The 18,145-nt window shown below is 40.8% G+C and overlaps 2 protein-coding genes across 4 annotated transcripts in view; both read right to left on the bottom strand.

Annotated features, from left to right (window-relative positions):
* Positions 1–1,094, bottom strand: part of LOC118322724 (serotonin N-acetyltransferase-like) — a 2,404-nt gene extending 1,310 nt beyond the window's left edge. The window contains exons 1-2 of the mRNA XM_035654488.1: positions 985–1,094; positions 223–467 (exon numbers count right to left, since the gene is read on the bottom strand). Of these exons, the coding sequence (XP_035510381.1) occupies positions 223–379 (157 nt within the window). The 5' untranslated portion in view covers positions 380–467; positions 985–1,094. The remainder of the gene's footprint in view (positions 1–222; positions 468–984) is intronic.
* A 1,580-nt stretch (positions 1,095–2,674) lies between these two features.
* Positions 2,675–18,145, bottom strand: part of LOC118322723 (myosin-10) — a 49,274-nt gene continuing 33,803 nt past the window's right edge. For 2 of the 3 annotated variants that reach the window (XM_035654485.1, XM_035654487.1), the window contains 27 exons: positions 16,887–17,001; positions 13,211–13,404; positions 12,809–12,930; positions 12,514–12,583; positions 12,269–12,429; positions 12,023–12,131; positions 11,766–11,897; positions 11,460–11,666; positions 11,168–11,305; positions 10,797–10,920; positions 10,499–10,670; positions 9,459–9,671; positions 9,188–9,332; positions 8,906–9,112; positions 8,441–8,545; positions 8,201–8,353; positions 7,858–8,106; positions 7,453–7,665; positions 7,150–7,362; positions 6,899–7,060; positions 6,685–6,813; positions 6,402–6,490; positions 5,414–5,537; positions 5,101–5,309; positions 4,833–4,941; positions 4,395–4,567; positions 4,076–4,232 (listed from right to left, as the gene is read on the bottom strand). In XM_035654485.1, coding sequence (XP_035510378.1) covers positions 4,076–4,232; positions 4,395–4,567; positions 4,833–4,941; positions 5,101–5,309; positions 5,414–5,537; positions 6,402–6,490; positions 6,685–6,813; positions 6,899–7,060; positions 7,150–7,362; positions 7,453–7,665; positions 7,858–8,106; positions 8,201–8,353; positions 8,441–8,545; positions 8,906–9,112; positions 9,188–9,332; positions 9,459–9,671; positions 10,499–10,670; positions 10,797–10,920; positions 11,168–11,305; positions 11,460–11,666; positions 11,766–11,897; positions 12,023–12,131; positions 12,269–12,429; positions 12,514–12,583; positions 12,809–12,930; positions 13,211–13,404; positions 16,887–17,001 — 4,194 coding nt within the window. Of the gene's footprint in view, positions 4,233–4,394; positions 4,568–4,832; positions 4,942–5,100; positions 5,310–5,413; positions 5,538–6,401; positions 6,491–6,684; positions 6,814–6,898; positions 7,061–7,149; positions 7,363–7,452; positions 7,666–7,857; positions 8,107–8,200; positions 8,354–8,440; positions 8,546–8,905; positions 9,113–9,187; positions 9,333–9,458; positions 9,672–10,498; positions 10,671–10,796; positions 10,921–11,167; positions 11,306–11,459; positions 11,667–11,765; positions 11,898–12,022; positions 12,132–12,268; positions 12,430–12,513; positions 12,584–12,808; positions 12,931–13,210; positions 13,405–16,886; positions 17,002–18,145 lie in introns of all 3 variants that reach the window. The other variant, XM_035654486.1, reaches the window with a different exon arrangement.

Raw genomic sequence — 18,145 nt, 5'->3', positions numbered from 1 at the left:
GAGAGAGAGAGAGAGAATGAATATGGCCATGCGCAAAGATTTTGGCACTACTTTTACGCGCAGTAAAAGCCGCGCAAAGTGCCCAATAAAATAAAATATAATAAATAAAATAAAAGTGTCTAATACAGATTTATCCCATTGTGTTTAAAGGGTAATTAAAAGAATCTCTGAGCAGTGACTACATTCAAAGCAAAATGACACATGATAATATGGGTCTCTTACCTTCTCGCTCGATTTCAAAGACGCTTATGGCATCTTGCGTGTTGAGCGGTCGGAATTCGCTCGCAGGCAGTGTGTGCCTCCTTTGCATGCCAGGCGAAACAGAAGGTGATGGCTGCATTGGTTTGATGAAAGGCTGCGCGCCAACGACGGACATCATACGACTTTGCTCTCTCTCCCCCCAAAAAGTCTTGCGTGTTGTCTCCTTCTGTCCTCTCCTCGCTCAGCAGGATCACCTCTGTCCGGCCCTGCGAGGACAACAGGATGTTTTGTGTCCGTATTTATAGGACAGCTTTACCGGCTGTGATTCACCGGCTCATTTGCATTTGAATATTTGATGTCAGTGAATGAATGAAGGTCACAACTGTGTGAGGCAATTAAAATCAACCCTACAATTAACTGTGTCCATTGTAGCCGTTTGGTTTTATTGTCTCTAAAACGAATGGACAGTTAATAACTGATTTGCTATGAACCACCACCTCTGGACTATTTATAGCAGGTCTACGACAGCAGCAGTGTCCAGAAGTAAAGTTTTATTTAATCAAGTGCCACTAAAAGGTTCACAGTTAAACTGCATTTCAGGGCATCACAAGTGGCCAGTGCAGCTAATTAAATGTGCATCTTTGTAATAAGCTCATATATTTAGGTTCACCACTGCTTTCTAGTGAAGAAACAATTCAGAAACTCGAGTTAAATGAAGGAAACAAACGCCAGCTGGCCGCACTCTGATGCCTCTCCTCCAACCCGGGCTGCAGAGACACTTACCGGAGGATGTGGAGGTCTATGTTGGTGAGGGTTTGTGGACCGACCAGCTCTCCTTCTCTGCCTCTGTCTCACCACCACAGCCGTCTCTCTTCATTATGAAGTGATTATTACTATGAGTCACATGATGAAGGATTACAGAAGTTGTTTCCACAACTCGGAGCATTACTGACACTCTGTCTCCTCTGTGACTGCGGGGAAGCGTTTAGCTGGCTGTGGTGTTCTGGAGAGAGTGGCCAATAAGTCATCACATGATTTAGATTTGAAGCATTTAAAACTGCAGGGGGTAGGGGTGTCTGTGGTGAAATATCCTTTACTTAATTTTAAAATTAAAATGTGGGTACAAAAATATCAACAAAATACACTTCAGAGAAAAGTACTTATTAAGTAGGAAAGTGACCTAACTGACTGTTGTTATCTCCAACAAAAAAGTTGGATGTGTGGAAGTAGATTTCAAAATAAAGAAGAGGCAGATGAGGTGGAATGTTAAACAATAAATGTTTCTTAATAAAATGTAAGCTAAAGTGATTTCAGTATGTTTTAGTGCCATTTTAAAAGTTTGAAGTATATTGTCATGAATATCCTGATAACCTCCTGTATCACAATTATTATGGTCAAGATAATTGGGACATGAAATGGTCCGATGCTTACTTATCAATACTGATATATCAGTGTATAAGTAGCATTTTACTGTTGTAGCCTATCAGGTGGAACTAGTTTTAACCACTTTATTTAAAGTTGTCCCCTCCTCTCCTGGCTCAACCAGAAGCACCTCTCCAATGCTGCTTATGATCTGGCTGCACTGTTATAGAGCCCCGCCCTCACACCCTGAGCTGTTATTGGCTGGGGGCTACACAGCCACTGCCCAGAGCTTAATGCCCAGAAACATCAGAACAAAATAAGAAAACACAGGCACCAACATACACTTCTAGTGTGCCATAAGGATTATTTTGTCTAAACATTGTTTTTAGGAAAACTCTACTCATTCCACCTTAAATCTTAACATTTTAACAATGAATTGTATTTTATAAATGTAAATCTAATTTCAATCTAAAACCTTAATCTTAATATTGTATATATGTACTGAAATATAGTAGAGTATAAAGTACCAGAAGATGGATATTACTTAAGAACAGTACCTGCATACTTACCTACGTCATTTTCCACCACTGGTATCCATAATCTGGATTTAATTGAGTGGAAATATTGTCTATGAATTTAATTTGACCTTTTTCTGAATCAGACACACACACACACACACACTGCTCAGACAGTCAAACCTTGCTGCAATCACCGTGGCATAAATATTTTATAAGAAAATCTTTTCAGCTTCTAAACAGGGTGCAACTGGATGGGCAGATGGAAGAAGAGGGGAAAATAAACCTAAGAAATATAGAAGCATTTCCTGAAGCTTGAGGAGGGGGTCCTGCTGGCTTGTAGACTCATCCAAGAGGCACACCATGAAGCAGCAGGTTCAATTCTTCAGTCCCAAGATAATGTTTAAAAAGTAAGTAAATGCAAAATTGCTGATTGGCATTATTTTACTGCTCAAGCTTTGAAAATCGATGACACTGCTAATGTGGCTGATAACATGAAGCACGTGCCATCATCACTAATGCTCTATTGTGCAACCGAGAGCACTTAGAGTTTTGAATGTTGTGGTCCTGGTTAAAGGTGACATATAAACACCATGTGAGTAAACTGGGCTCCTTAGACTTTAATGTATTATATAGCTCCTAATAACTCATAAACTGTACATATCATGATAATGAGCATCGGTACAGTTGATCGATGTGCAATACTGAGCATTCTGAAATATGGATGGTGTTTGTACGGTACACAACAGCAGAGATATAAATACAGTTGCTGTCTATTGGATTGTTTTTAAATATTAATAACTCAAAAAGTATAAAAGTTATCAATAAGAAAAGTCATAGCACCCATCTACAAAGAATCCCGCACGGTTCCACAAACCACTCACTGTTGTAACATAAAAGCTGTAGCAGGACATACAAATGAAAGAAAATCAGTTTCCCAATAATATCTTATTACATATGCAAATTTATGAATATCTTATGAAAATACCTTCATGAAATTAGGCATGGTTCAATATACGAACAGTATATGTGGCATATATGGGTTTTGAGTTTCGAGGGAGCGAAAAAAGGCACAGAAGAAGAAGAAGAAGAAGTAAGCAAAAGAACATGCGTGTGGTTGCTGCTTTTAGCACTCACAGCGAATAATTACAAGTCAACACTGACCTACTGTCAAACATAAACCAATACTGTCAAAGAGCAAAGTTTTGTAGCACTGAGGAAACAAGGCAGCTTACAGTCACATTTCTATATTCATATGCAAGCAAAGAATCCTAGCACAGGACTGGAAAAATACTATTTAGTTACAGTTGAACTAATATAACTAAACTGATGCATATGATGGACATACTGAATATTGTAGACTGATAAAAAAAATGGAGTCAAAGGGTTGTTGCTTTCATCATGATCTGTTCATTTCAAATATTGCAATGCTATTATTTTAGCATTTGGAAGCATTTTAAACAGCTAAACACTGGTCCAACAGAGGATAATGATCATCCAGATGTGTGCACTCACTGGATTACGAGCAGAACTCAATCAGAAGGTTTATGTGTTTGTAATTTGTGCACAAATGGATTAGGGGGCTTTTTAGTTGAAAACATATGCACATGTGCAATTTATGAAGGAAAACCACTTCTATCTGTGATGCAGCTTACGTCTCATTCAGGTTACTCAGCACGTTATGGTAGTTGCTACTGAACAGCCCTGCAGCTTGACAAGGAGGGGTAAGGCAGATAAGTGCTTCTTACAACCTTAAGTGGGCCGGTAAAGAGAGCGTTGGGGGTCCAACTGCTGGTGTCTGCTAAGGTTTAGGGTTGAGAAGTAATGTCGGGAATTTCTTTTCTTGCTTAGATCATGCTGCATTTGTTTGGAGAGAACAGATCTACCCAGACATGGGCTAGAGGGCCCCTATTCAAGCCGGGTGACCCTAAGTTTTTCTTGTTGCGGCTGAGAGGTGATACGTAGATGGGAGAGCAAAAGTTAAGGCTTTTTCTCTTCTACTCCGGCTGGGGCGCTGGTGTCTCATTGGCATTGTTGTCAGTGATCTTGTTTTCCAGCTCGTCATCGGACAGGAGGTCCAAGGAGGAGGTTCCCTCCACCTGAAGCTGACGTCTGCCCGAGCGGGTGGAGGAGAAGCTGATGGGGCCGCCGCGCCTGCAGGAGGAAAAGGAAGGGAGGCATTTGATCAGAGGCAGAAATTAAGAAAGCAAGAAAAAGCTGTCAGATAATATATATGCTCATTTAAGGAGTCAAATATTTGATTGACACCATGTAAAATGTCATTTAAAAGACACTTTATTATCATTAACATCGTACCTGAGGCGGTTCTTGAGTGTGTGAACCTCGCGGCTCAGACCCTCACTGGCCTCGGTGGCGTCATCCAGCTCTCTCTGCAGCTTCCTGCGTGAGGCGTTGGCCCTCGTGGCCTCCTCCTCAGCCTCCTCCAGCTGACGCTTCAGCTGCTTCATACGAGAGTTCGCCTTTTCCACCTTCACACACACACAAAGAATATATACATCACAAAGAAATATAAAAACGTGTGCAAAATCACTCTGTCGAAAGGTGGAGGAGGTTTGTGTAAGATAATGGCCACCTATGATGTATGTAATTAAAGAATAGGATGAGAAAGACAAATACCAGTGACCAGAGAGTTCAAACTCTTACAGCGATTTATCTCTTTTTAAATAATTCATGGAGCAAATGTTTGAAAAGAGCTTGTAACAGCTGTGTTAATGTCAACAGTGTCCTACATACTTGTTCTTTAAACTGGTCGGCATGGCGACGCTCATCCTCTACTTGCATGCATATTTCTTTCAGCTTCTTCTCGGTCCTTCTCACAATCTTGTTGGCTGCTGCTCGCTCCCTTAAAATGAGAACAAGTGAGGTTTAGAGAAACAAAACAAGATTTAGTTCCACAGGTAAATGTGTTTTAATGATTTAGCCTAGTTTATAGGTTTTGAACTGTTTGATACAAGTAACATTCATTAGTTTAAGCAAGGAGAACAGTATATTGAATTCTCACTTGGCTTCCTGCTCCAGCTGTTCCTCCAGCTGTGCTATCTTGGCCTCCAGGGCAGTGATGGAGGCCCTGAACCTGCTCTTCACAGAACCCTCCAGCTCGCCCAGCTTGGCCCGCAGCTCCTTGTTTTGACGCTCCAATTGCTGACGAGCATTTTCACTCTTCTGGGCGGTGCTGCGCTCCGCACTCAACTCTGTAGCCAGGGTGTCCACCTGAGGGACAGAGAGGAGAGGAGGTCACAAAAAAGAATGGTGGGAGGTGGAGTGGAAAACTGCACTCCCATTGTGCGGGGCGGGGAAAATGTATTAAACCACACCTGCATAGTTGTCTTCCTGAAGCGGTCGTTGAGCAGCTCCATGTTACCCTGCTCCTCCTCCAGCTCTTCCTCCAGTTGAGCAATGCGAGCCTCCAGCCTCCTCTTCTCATCCATCAGAGCAGACCTGACGCACAAAGAGTTAAAAATGTGATGACATTCATCACCTCTGTCTGCTGACAAAGAAGACCACACTTTATGTACTGGCTAAAATTCTACAGACATGCATTAAATTCAAATTGCATAGGGGGAGTGACAAAATATTTTCCTATTAACCCTCCCTCTGTGTTCTAAATGCTTACCCTGAGGCCTGAGTCACTTGAGGAAGTTATTGAATTAATATTTGCCTAGTCAGAAGCAAAACAATGTATATGTTCTATGGCATGACTTCTTGTCTTGCTTTAGAAATATAAGATTTCAAAATCACAAAAAACTGCTTGATGGCAGTCTTTTCTGGAGCACAGTGGTGTTGGCATTTCTATCGCCTCCTTTCATTGTTTTCAAGGGAAATTCGATCCAGTGGCAGGCATTAACAATAATTAATAAATAACAGAAATAGCCAGTCTTGTCGCTTGTTCATTTATGTAGGTCATATAGAGGCATCAGTATTAAATTGAGACTGTTTCATAACCAGTTAAAAATCCTTGTAGTAGGTTTAACTTATTCACGATAGAAGAAATTGGATGATAACTTGATTATACTTATTCTACTCTAATTTAGGCTGTGCTGCTTTATTTCCCCCTTTTTTCTGCTGTATTTGATCTTTGTTGTTATTATTATGGTTTTTAATTTTAGATAAAAAATGGCACCATACAAAACAATATGTTTAAAAAATAGCCAAGGTTTGCTGCAAAATAAAAAACAGCACAAGAAAGTTAAGAACAAGAGATGTGCCTGATAATAATCCCCCTTTGTCTGCTGCTCCGACAATATAAAGACAATGTAAACAAGAAGATGCAGATGTGTGGTCAAGTGGGTGAGGGTAACTTACTTTCCAGAGGTGCTGTTTGAGATTTCATCTTGCAGCTCATCCCGTTCCTGCTCCGCGTGGCGCCGTCCCCTCTCAGATGCTGCCAGGTCCTGCAAAAAAAAGGTCAAAAGTTAAACTCAGCTTATCAACATTTCTGATGTTTAGAGGGACCATTCATTGTTTTATAATGAATATACAGTAAATACAAAAAAACCCTATCAACCATAAATCAACACCCTCCAACCTTCACACTGTAACACAACAAACAGAAAATGGGATCCAGCACCATTCCACTGTCCTGTACCTCATGTAGCTGTACAATCTCGGCCTCTAGACTTTTCAACTTCTTCTCATTTTCCTTGGATATGGCGAAAATATCATCTCTAGAAGCTCGGGCATCTTCCAACTCCCGCTGGTAGTCCTTCATTTGGGCCTGAAAGAGGACACAAATTGCTGAGAATGTCTGCTCACGGTGGCATAGAATGGGTGTGAAGTGTAACGGATTCAAACACTCGTACCTGTAACTTGCGCAGCTGTTTGATGGCTTCGTCTCGAGCCTTGTTGGCTCCCTCTATGTGACTCTCTATATCCTTCAAATCCATCTCCAACTTCTTTTTAGCAGCTACAGCCAAACCTCTCTGCTTCCTCTCATCCTCCAACTCTGCCTCCATTTCTCGCACCTGATTGGGGAGCCGGTATAAGCTGTTAGTGTGTTGGGATTGAACTGCTGTTAAACTGTTGGTATTGAAAGTAAAGTATTATTCTGCACCTGCTTGACCAGTGCCCTCTTCTTCTCATCGTTCTGGTCGTCCCGGCCCTGAAGGTCTCTCTCATACTGAGCCTTCATGGCCTGCATGTTGACCTCCAGACGCAGCTTGGCATCCTCTGTGGCCTGCAGCTCGTCCTCCAGCTCTTCCAGCTGAGTCTTCATCTCCTCCAGTTGCTGCTCCAGAGTACGCTTGGACTTCTCCAGCTCGTGGACCTGACGGGGAGAAGACAAACCAGAGGACGACTGGTGAGACTACTGCTCGACACAGCAAATCACATGTGCTTTATTGATCCTAACGCTCACATTCTTGCCCACGTCGTCCTTGGAGCTCATCAGATCTTCCATTTCAGCACGGAGCTGCTTGTTAACCCTCTCCAGCTCCTCTTTGGCCTCCAGAGCCTCGTCCAGAGCTCTGGTCAGTGACAGAGCTTTGGTCTCCTTTTCCCTGGCTTCAGCTTCAGCACGGTCACGCTCTTCAGCGTAACGAGCTGAGATGCTCTTCTCCTCAGCCAGCATCTACAGAGAGAGTTTCAATATTTGATTAAAATTAAAATATGATGAAATCGTGACTGTAAAGCTAGAGGATTAAATTGCAGTATTTAAAAATAGATCTAAGATAACTTCCCAACTCACTCCATCCAAATTTGTTTTCCAGAAGAGATATCATATAAAAGCCAGCAGAATATCTACAATAAAGTGTGTTCTCACCTGGTCAAACTTCTTCTGTTTCTTCTCCAGGTTGGAGACGATCTGTCTCTGGTGATCCAAGTCTACAGTTAGATCATCCAACTCCTGCTGCAGACGGGTCTTTGTCTTCTCCATCTTTTCAAACCCGATGGTCTTCTCTTCCAGACGCTGGCTGGTCAGCTCCAGGTCCTTCTGCAGCTTCTTCTTCGTCTCCTCCAGAGTCTCTATTGTTCCAACATCATCCTCCAGCTTCTTCTTGCTCTCTGACAGCTACAAACAAAACAAAAAAAGCATAATTCTGAATAAAAATTAACAAAAATATTATTCACAAATTGTTTCCTACAGCAGAGACCACATGTCCTACCTGAGCCTGTAGGGTCAACATCTGTTTCTCCAGATTCTTGCGTGCCTCCTCATCCTCCTCCTGCTGCTCCTGCAGGGTGTTCTTTTCCTCCTCCAGCTGGCGTATGCGACTGCTGAGGTTTAGTTTCTGACGCGTCTCTTCCTGGAGCAGCTCCTAAATGATAATCAATATTTTGTCCAGTTAGTTTAAAAGAAAGGATGCATAAAGTGATGAGTAATACTGAGAGATACTGTATGTCACCTGTGTGTCTTGTAGCTGACTTTCTAGTCCGGCAACATCTTTGGTCATCTTGATACCTTTCCTCTCTGCATCTTCCAGCATGGCAGACACATTGTCCAACTCAGTCTGTATGGAGAGGTATAATAGTAAAAAAACTGTTATCCATGTAAGTCAAATTTATTTGATTTTATAATTCATATATAACAACTAAATAATTAGAAAATGATCTCTGTACTCGTGATTTAATTAAAAATCTATTATTAAACAATCACAGTAACTCATGGAAAGCATCACAACATATACATTCAATTGTCAAAATTACGTTTTTTTCCCTTCATAGTTGCCAGTTTTAACCTAAAAATCCAGGAATTAAAATTAAAAAACAAATTGATTTCAAGGTATTCTTTAATGTATTATTTAGAAAAACTAAAAGTTGGACTGATTCCACTGTCTCAAATCAAATATGTTTGTGTCTCCATCCCTCACCTGCAGTTTGTGTGCGCGGTCGGACAGTTCTCCCTTGGCTCTCTCTCCCTCAGTGACCCTGGCCATGGACTCCTGCAGCTGAGCCTCCAGTTTCTTCCTCTTGTGTTCAGACTCTGTCTTTGCCTGCTGCAGACTCTTGACCTCGCTGGCCAGCTCCTTGTTGGCACTCTCCTGGCTCTGCTTGGTCTTCTCCAGGTTGGCCTTGAACTAGATATAATCAACAGCAAACATTAGTGTCTTTGGATTTGAGGTTAGATTTCACATTGTGGGAAAGTATGTTACCCTCTTGGCCTGTTCCAGCTGTTCAGAAAGCTCTTCCAAGGCAGTGGAATGCCTCTGTCTCATCTCCTGGATCTGAGCTTCGTGGTTTTTAGTCTCATCCTCAATCGTCTTTTTCAGCTCTGCAACCTCCTGTTCACGCTTGGTCCTACAGAGAACAGGAAGACAGAAAAGTCTTAACTTTCCTGTTGAATTAATAATAATAACAATAATAATAATAATAATAATACAGTTGTCTACATGCACCACTGTCTATGATATAAATGTACAGCACCTAAGTTCCTGCTGGGCAGCGGTTGTATCAAGGGTGTCCTCCAGTTCGGTCTTAAGGGCCTCAAGTTCTTCACTCAAGTCCCTCTTGAGTTTCTCAGCCTTGTTCCTGGCCACTTTCTCGGACTCAAGGTCCTCCTGCAGCTCAGACAGCTGGGCCTGCATCTCCCTCACCTGTTTCAGAGCGTTGTTTTTCTGGCTAACCTCGTCTTCACCCCTGTTAAACATCAAGAACATTGAGGAACATGCAGCAGAATCTTAGGTGGAAACTGTGACATTGGACAAATACAGACAGGAAATTCTAAAATACTGTAGCAGCGCCTCAGTGATTTTATTATTACAAGAAGCAGCTCATTAATTTTACTAATATCACAGCGCAGTTACAGTTTGCTGTAATAATTCTGTATTGTTAACTTTTCTGTGTATTAATAAACTATTGCTTAAAGACATAAAGAACACATTAAGTCCTCTGATTGAAGTCTTGAAGTCTGTTGTGTAAAGACTCCACTGGGTGGCAGCAGAGACACTCTCCTTCTGACAGACACTATTAAAAGAGCTGTATGCTCACACTTACAGATGCACATTAATACCAGACAAATTAGATGCATACGAAATGATACCAACACACATCACAAGTACATTCCAATGCAGTGAGAATCAGTGGATGAATACAGGCAGCATGTCAGATGGAAGCGCAACAATAATTAAAATAAGTTATTTTTGTTTTTTTACAAGATGATAAGATCACTGCTGTATACTTGTATGGAGTGCTGTCAGTATAATAAAATGCAGCATATAAAATGGCAGGTGTGAATTGATCTTGCAGCAGTGTTTAGTGTGATGACCGCTCTGTACAGCTATGTAGCCCTGAGCTCAGACTGACTCACATCATGAAGGAGAACCTTAGTGACTCAACATTAAAGCTCTAACTGCCATATTTAGCTCAAACAAAGTTATGCAACACTTTGTTGGTGAACTGATTTCACCAATGAGATGTGGTGTTTCCACTTTCCTCTATGGTGGTCCCAGTTTCTTTCTACCTACCTAGTCTGCATCATCTGCTGCTCCTCTTCCTTCTTGCTCAGCTGAGTTTTCAGCTCCTCTGTCTGGGCTTGTAGCTCGCCTATCTGGTCTTGGAAGTCGGTCGTCTCCCCATCCAGCTTCCTCTTAGCCTTCTCTAGCTCCTGACGGGTCTTCTCTTCTTTCTTTAGTCTCTCTAAATTAGAAAAGAGAGGATAGATGTTTGAATAATGCTGAACTCTATTAATTCTAGAAATTCTACATGTTACTGGATCCACTTTACTATTCACTGCATTCTGTCACATTCATTTCACTGCTTTACCCTCCAGGTCGGCTATCATCATCTCCTGCTTGTTCTTGACCTTGCTCAGGTTCTTGGCCTTTTCTTCCTCTTCAGCTAGCACTGAGGTCACCTCATTGATTCGGTCCTCCATCAGCTTCTTTTCCTAAAAGAAAGAGATACAGGCATGTTAGCTCACAGCTAGCCTCTCAACTCACCATCAACATATCTTAATGATCTGAATGATCTTTGGCTGGATGTTCTTATGCTGTGCAGTAAAAGGGAAACACTTCTCAGAGACTGCAAGACCATCCATCTCCTATTTAAAACCAACCTTCACATTTCAATACAATACCTCTGTCCATCACAAAACCCTTAGCTTGAATATAGACATTCAGAGTTGTCTCTCTCACCTTGAGGAACTTGGAGTTCTGGTCTTCTAGTAGCAAAATGTCCTCTTCATATTTCTTAATTTTGGCCTCAGCCGTCACTTTCTCCAGCTGCAGCTTCTGCCTTCCAGCCTCCTCCTCATCCAACTGTTCTTCCAGGTCCTACACACACAAGTATTTAATCACAGTGGCAAACACAATTAACATAATTTTAAATATTTAACAATATTTTTAAATATAATAAGTGCAAAAATTGCTTTCTCAGTAACCAGTACATAGATGTAGCATGAGTACTTCCACATCCCAGAGGACACACCTGGATATGGGCCTGCATCTTCTTTTTCTCGTTCTGCATGCCCTGGGTTCTCTCTTCTTCTTCCTCCAGCCTGGACTCCAGGTCATGAAGGATCTCCTCCAGCTCTTGCTTTTTGGAAGCCAGGCGAGCTCTCATCTCCTCAGCCTCTGCGAACAGCTCTGTCTCTGCCTGCAGCTGCTCAGCCAGGATATTCTTCTCCTCCATTAACTACACATACAGAACGTTAAAACCTTCAATTATACATCCCCCAAAAAAATCAAGACAATTTTTAATAATTTGGTAATAACGCTGCAGAGTATTGCTGACCTGCTGGTGTTTTCTCTCCATCTCCACCAGCTCTCCCTCCACCTTGGTCTGCTTCTCCTTCACCTTGACCAGCTCCTCGTCTTTAGCCTGCATCTCTTCCTCTTGCCTGGTCACTTGCAGCAGAGGCTTCACCTGCAGGTACAGATGAAGGATGATCTCTACTGACCAGTTACAAAGAGATTAGTGACCTCTAGAGGCAAACACACATGGTCAGTTGCACAAACTCCCTTGACAACAAAGATGCAAACATTTCACACCTTGGTGAAGAGTCTCCACCACTGCCAGTGACGCAGCTTCAAGTAGGCAGCGCAGTTCCTCTGGAGGACCTTCAGAGCACTGAGCTGCTGCTGCTTCTTAGCAAAGGCCCTGATGAAGAAGTATGAGAACAAAGGCTGAGTGAGACAACAGTAAAATCAACTTTTTTTGTGATAAAATATATAGATATAACAGTTGGGCATTGAGTGGATCTCAAATGCAGACAGCAGCAGTAGAGCAATGCTTACTTGCGTGCCAGATATCCTCGACACACGGCCTGGAAGTAAATTATGATGTCAGTGATCTTTAGGTCCCTCTCCTCCTCCAAGTGGGCCAGGACTCCGGCCCTGAAGAAGATCTTACTCTGGCCGATACGGAACAGGTTGCCGTCCAGCTCCAGGGCTTTAATCTACCAAAAACAGGGAGAGACACTGAAATGAGCTCTAAGGCAGCAATTGAAATGATTTCATTTGACTGAGACCCAAGTCCTCACCATTCTCTCACAGGCCTGTTTGCCATCCATGAAGCCCTTGGGGATGGCGTTAGGGGTGAGGATCTCATACCTGAAGACAGAGCAGAGAGTAGTGCATTATGGGGACAGAGAGTCACTAGGATAATCTTAAATTGAAGCTCTTACAATGGCTAAGAAACACTTTTATACACTATCTCTGTAATATTTATCTGTTTAGGACAATTGTGTTTATCTACTAGTTGCAATAATGTACTTTTATTTTATAGAATTGATGTCATGGTGTTATATCATACTAGTTAAGTTGACATTACATTACCTCTGTCTGAACTCCTGGAAGACGATGCGGTTAGGGAAGCCCTGTCTACAGATACGAATCCCCTCAAGCACACCATTGCACCTCAGCTGGTCCAGTACCAGGTGGGGGTCCAGTTTACCAGCCTGGGGGAGGAGGCAGAACAAAAAAGAGAAGAAGAAGAGGAAAATGTTGATGTATGGGTAAAGGTTCTGTATAAATAAATTGAACTTGCTGTATTTTAATTTGGCTTTAACTAACATCTGTGACTAACACTGCAGTGTGTCATATACAATACAAGTGCATCTCATCAAAACCCACCCCCAGAATATATTGCTGTATAGTGATAGTTAGATACAGTGAACTAGAATGTGCATTTGAAAGCTAAACTCTAGCCTTGCTACATCAACAGATCTTAACACTCACCCTCTTCTCGTGGTTCGGGATGATGCAGCGGACAAAGTTGGGATTGGTGTTCCTCAGTGTGGCCATCAACTTAGATAACTGCTCCTTGTACAGTTGTCCCACAGTGCGGAACATGCCCTTCTTGGTCTTGTAGGCGGCACCAAACGCTGTCTCATTCATGCCGGCAACCTGGTCCAGACCCACGATTCGGTCGACTGGTGACGAAGGATGAGATGAAGAGAAAGAGAAAGATAACTGTATAAATGCAAGGATACATGGGTAACTGATGTGGCTTTGTGATGCTGGTTTTACTGATAAATGTACATCTAAGTACAGTGCTGTGCTATTTACATGAATGTAGAAAAGAGAAAAGCCAACAAAATGACTATTAAGTCTTTTATTGGTGGTAAAATCTAGTATTATACTTATATATTATAGATATTCAGCAGGAAATGTTGCCAATAAAGGCTGAGGGGTTTAACTGAGCAGGATTTGCTCTTTTCTAATTTTGCGATAAAGCATGAAGACAGACAATGGCGTCACACCCGCTATGGCCAGAGACCATTAGCTGGTTTGATATTATAGACAACATAACATACAGATCTGCTCCACTGCTGTACAATCCTTCATTCAAACATGACTTCAAAGCAAGATCTACCTAATTCCACTACAACAGTAGAGTACTTAACCCAGCCAGGACACAGGAGTAAACATAAATTATTGCTAACAGGCTATTTCATATCAACCAGTGGATTAAATCTAAAGGAATTTTAATATATAGCAATTAGTTTGATTATTCATTTGACTTATTTCCTTCTTATTAAGTACAAATGTGCATGTAAATCAAAAATGTCTTTATTTTTGGCCACATTGAAAAATGAATGACTTCCTGCTTTAGGGGCAGTTCGGTGGTCCAGTAGACCCTTTTCACATCACTCCTGAATTTTAATATCATTCTGCCACTCAACTACCAACTATCTAACAATAATAAAGGCAAAATGTAAAGAGAAATAAACTTACAGGAGCCCTGTGGAGTTTTCTTCTAAACAAAACAAGTTAATTTTACATTGAGAATTATTCACCCAAACAACAGTGTATCTTTGAGCTCTAACAAATGTGCATTTCCTTACACATAAAAGATTTTTTAAGTATTTCAAATGCGAAATTGTTTACATCCATGTTTACTAGCTTGCAGTCTTTTTCTTTGCTGTCTTTGTTGGTGCACTACTGTGTATTGTGGAGTGTTACCACGAAGCTCCCCAGTTCTACTAGACGTCAAAAACTCCACAGGGAACCTTTAAACATCTTCCTTTGTACTTTTCTTATTAGATCATATATCGGTTCAGTACAAACATTCTGTAATCCAAATATAAATATGGTCAGAGGTAAAAATGACACAGCAGTGCAGATCATTTAAAAATGCACTAAAAGAAATACTTATATTACAGAATCGCATCATATCCTTTTATAATCATATTGCTAATAAATAAAAGCTTATAAAAGGACTACACACTAAAATGACAACATTTTTCATTAACTAGATAACCTGTGCTCAAATCAAAGACAAACAAATACTGTTTAAGCTCAGATATTCCATTCATTCAGAACATATATATGTAAGCAGAAACTTGAATCAATTCAATCCAATTTTGTTTAAATAATTGACTTTCTGCCTGGCCTTAGCTGTATATCAGTAAACTCAGTGGACTGCTAATCATCGCAACTTTGCATTGGCTAAATATTTATTGAGTGGATAGGTGATATTTGCCCTTTTTAGGCATAGTGACACCTTATCTAAGTCTTTCCTTTCATTATTGTACCCCATTTAGTTAACAAAGATGTACCATGGCCTAAAAGCAGTTTCAGAATTCATCCATCTGACCAGACAAATGTTCAATTATAATATTTCCTGTCTAAGATTTTCAGCCTTTTGACAATCTGTTTTCTGTTGTGTGAATTCTCCTTGTACCAGAAAACAAAACTCTTTTTTACAAAAAGAAATGCCTTACCTGGCTTATCATTCAAGCAATAGTTGTTGGAATAATTACAATGACAGTAAGCCTGGTAAGCATGGAAGAATGAAATGTTTTAGTATTAGAGGTTTTAACAGGAGTACAGCCATGCAAAGCCAGAGGGTTTGTTTTTTAGAGGGGCGCACAGTGCAGCCAGGACAGGACAGGGAACCAATGATCCCTTCAGTTTGGAGGATGAGGAGAAGTCAGTGGTACCCGAAGGTTAAGTGTTACTATCATTCACCTGGAGCTTCATGGAGCCCAGACACATTGTCATAGAAAGAGGCTCTCTGAAACGTCTGTATGTCTATAGCAACAGAGACACGGACAAAGAAAGAAGACAGGAGAGTGAGAGAGAGAAAAAAAGTAGACATGCAAACACACACACCCATCATTCATACAACCGCATACATACAAACTTTCACAAGCATCGATTAGCTGTTGGACTGAAGAGTGTCAGTTTGGTCACTGTACAACTACAGTACATGCATATTATCAAAGCCTTGTTATTATTCAAAGCTTATCATAGGTTATCATAGCTAAACATTTATTCAGGAGAAAGATTAGTACAGAAAGTGTTATATAACCATTCTGCTTTCCATCTGACCTGTCTGTGATTCCGTTAAAAACAAATGTCAAATTAAAATAATAATTATGAAGGCCATGGTTCCCATTTGATTGAAATATTAACAGTGTACTTGCTGGGGGAGAAAATAAAGGACAAGCAATAAATACCTCACACAGCTCTAAGAGAAGAGTTTCCTGGCTGTGGTTTACCTCGCTTACACTTCATATTTTTGCTGGCAAAACTCATCCCACATTAGAGAAATCATGAAGCACACTGACGATTCAAACTCAGACAGCAAGGGTAAGAGACGAGAGAATGTAGTTCCCCTTTTCAATAAATATGAGATTCAGTTGTTTATAATAAACTTTAGACAGGATCTACAGCCATGCTAACAGCTCTATGAGGCTGCATTTAGAAACAGCTCTCTTGAACTAAATGCTAACTTGAGCTTGCTAACATGCTCACAATGGCAATGTTAGCAAGCTGCTGTGTAGCAGGTATAATATTTACCATATTCACTATTGTAGATTAACATGTTACAATGCTAACATTTGCTAGTTAGCACTTAACACAAAGTAAAGCTGAGGCTGATGGGAATGTCATTAGTTTTGCAGGTACTTGGTCATAAAACTAAGTATTGGACAAATTAACATTTTGACCTGGTGCACCACTGTAGATAAAAAGTTAAGCATCACCAAAATTGTTACAGCTCATCCTGAGGGGAACATGAATATCTGTACCAAATTTGATGACAAGATAGCTGTCAAGACGTTTCACTCAATGCCACAAATGTGAACCTCGAGGTGGCGCTAGAGTTCAAGTGATGGGATCACCAAAGTCATTAGGACACATCATTTGGAAACCATGAATGTCTGTAGAAAATTTCAAGCAATCTATCCGTTACTTGTTGAGATATTTCAGTCAAAAGGGACATTATTCATATAAAACAATCAACAAAAAATGGACAAAAAAATAATGTTTTTGTGTCTCAATTGTTCACTCCACAATAGGTATGGTTTGCCTGTACAGTAGAATAAATTGTATATCAATACACTTTTGTACAATTTGCAGCTTGATGATGCTTCTACACAGTAAAAGAAAATATTAAGAGACCCACCGTCTTTCCAGAGCTCAGCCACAAACTTGTCAGTTGACTGATGCAGCAGCGTGGCCACGTTGTCATTCAGGGGATCCATGTTCTTCATAAGCCATTCATCGGCTTTATAGTCCACCTAGAAACACAGTGATACCTCTTTAGACAACAAAATGTTCTACTACAAATCAGTGACCTGCACTTAAATCTCAAACAGGTTAAAGTGTAATGTATTATACCAACTATGACCAAACACCTCTGTTTTAACTTGGTTACACAAGGTTTGGCATCCTGACAGCAAAACAACTCAGCATCCAATCAAATTTCATTTATGAATGTCATCTAATCATTTTCATTTTATTACTGGTATACCCCAGTGTTAACAGTGTAAAAGAAAATAATGCTTTAAAAATACACTTTGAGAGGACTGGCTTCCAGTCTGTGATTAATTTCCGCTGGTCTGTTGCTTCACCTGTCTGCAGCGGTCTGTGTATTCTGTCTTAAGTGACAGCTCTAATAGTGCCAAACACCACTCAGTTGTTTTATCTTACAGGCAGTACCAGATGTGCTGTATGTACTACGTGGAACCATACGAGTGGTAGAAAGTTCAGAAAGTCAACACTGACAACACAGTCAGGTCTTATAGCGCCATAATTTGTTGATGAGATTAGTCTCTGTAAGATGATGATGACTTTTACTTGTATGTGTTTTCCAAATGTCTAACATAATATGAAGAGTGTTAGATTAGAGCAGAAAATATTAAGGAATTGACATGGTTGGCAACGTGAGATGAGGAATGTACGATCTCCATATGGGTTTCATCAGATTCCTGGAAAAGCAAACTACCAGTGTTTGCTCTTATTTTCCTCTTCAGTATCACTCTGTCATGCAGGATTTATTTAATCAAGTTCAGATTTAATGTTGTTCCCCGTATCAAATACTGGATGAATCTGAGGTTTTCACCTGTTTGTCATAGTAAGGCTCAGGTCCAGGACTGATGTTTAGACACGATAGACTGACGCTCTTCACTGTGTTCATACACACATGTGCAAGCGGGGACAAAGAGACAGGTAAACCTAATTAAACTATCACTCTGGGAATATCAGCTTTCATGCTGCGACTGACAAGCATCCTCTCTGGAATGTTGCGGTGTATCGTTTTCTCTTTACAGATGGCAGACCACCACACAAAGTGGAAGCCTGAAAATGTTTTGTTATGTAACCACCAGGCACCCAAGACCCAATCTCACACCAATGGGAACCAGATGTGGGTTTTCTACAGCA

The sequence above is a fragment of the Morone saxatilis genome, unplaced genomic scaffold (assembly GCF_004916995.1).
Source record: "Morone saxatilis isolate NCDOM2014 unplaced genomic scaffold, NCSU_SB_2.0 Contig14, whole genome shotgun sequence".
In the NCBI taxonomy this organism is placed as follows: Eukaryota; Metazoa; Chordata; class Actinopteri; family Moronidae; genus Morone; species Morone saxatilis.
This window is presented reverse-complemented; position numbering and strand designations above follow the sequence as displayed.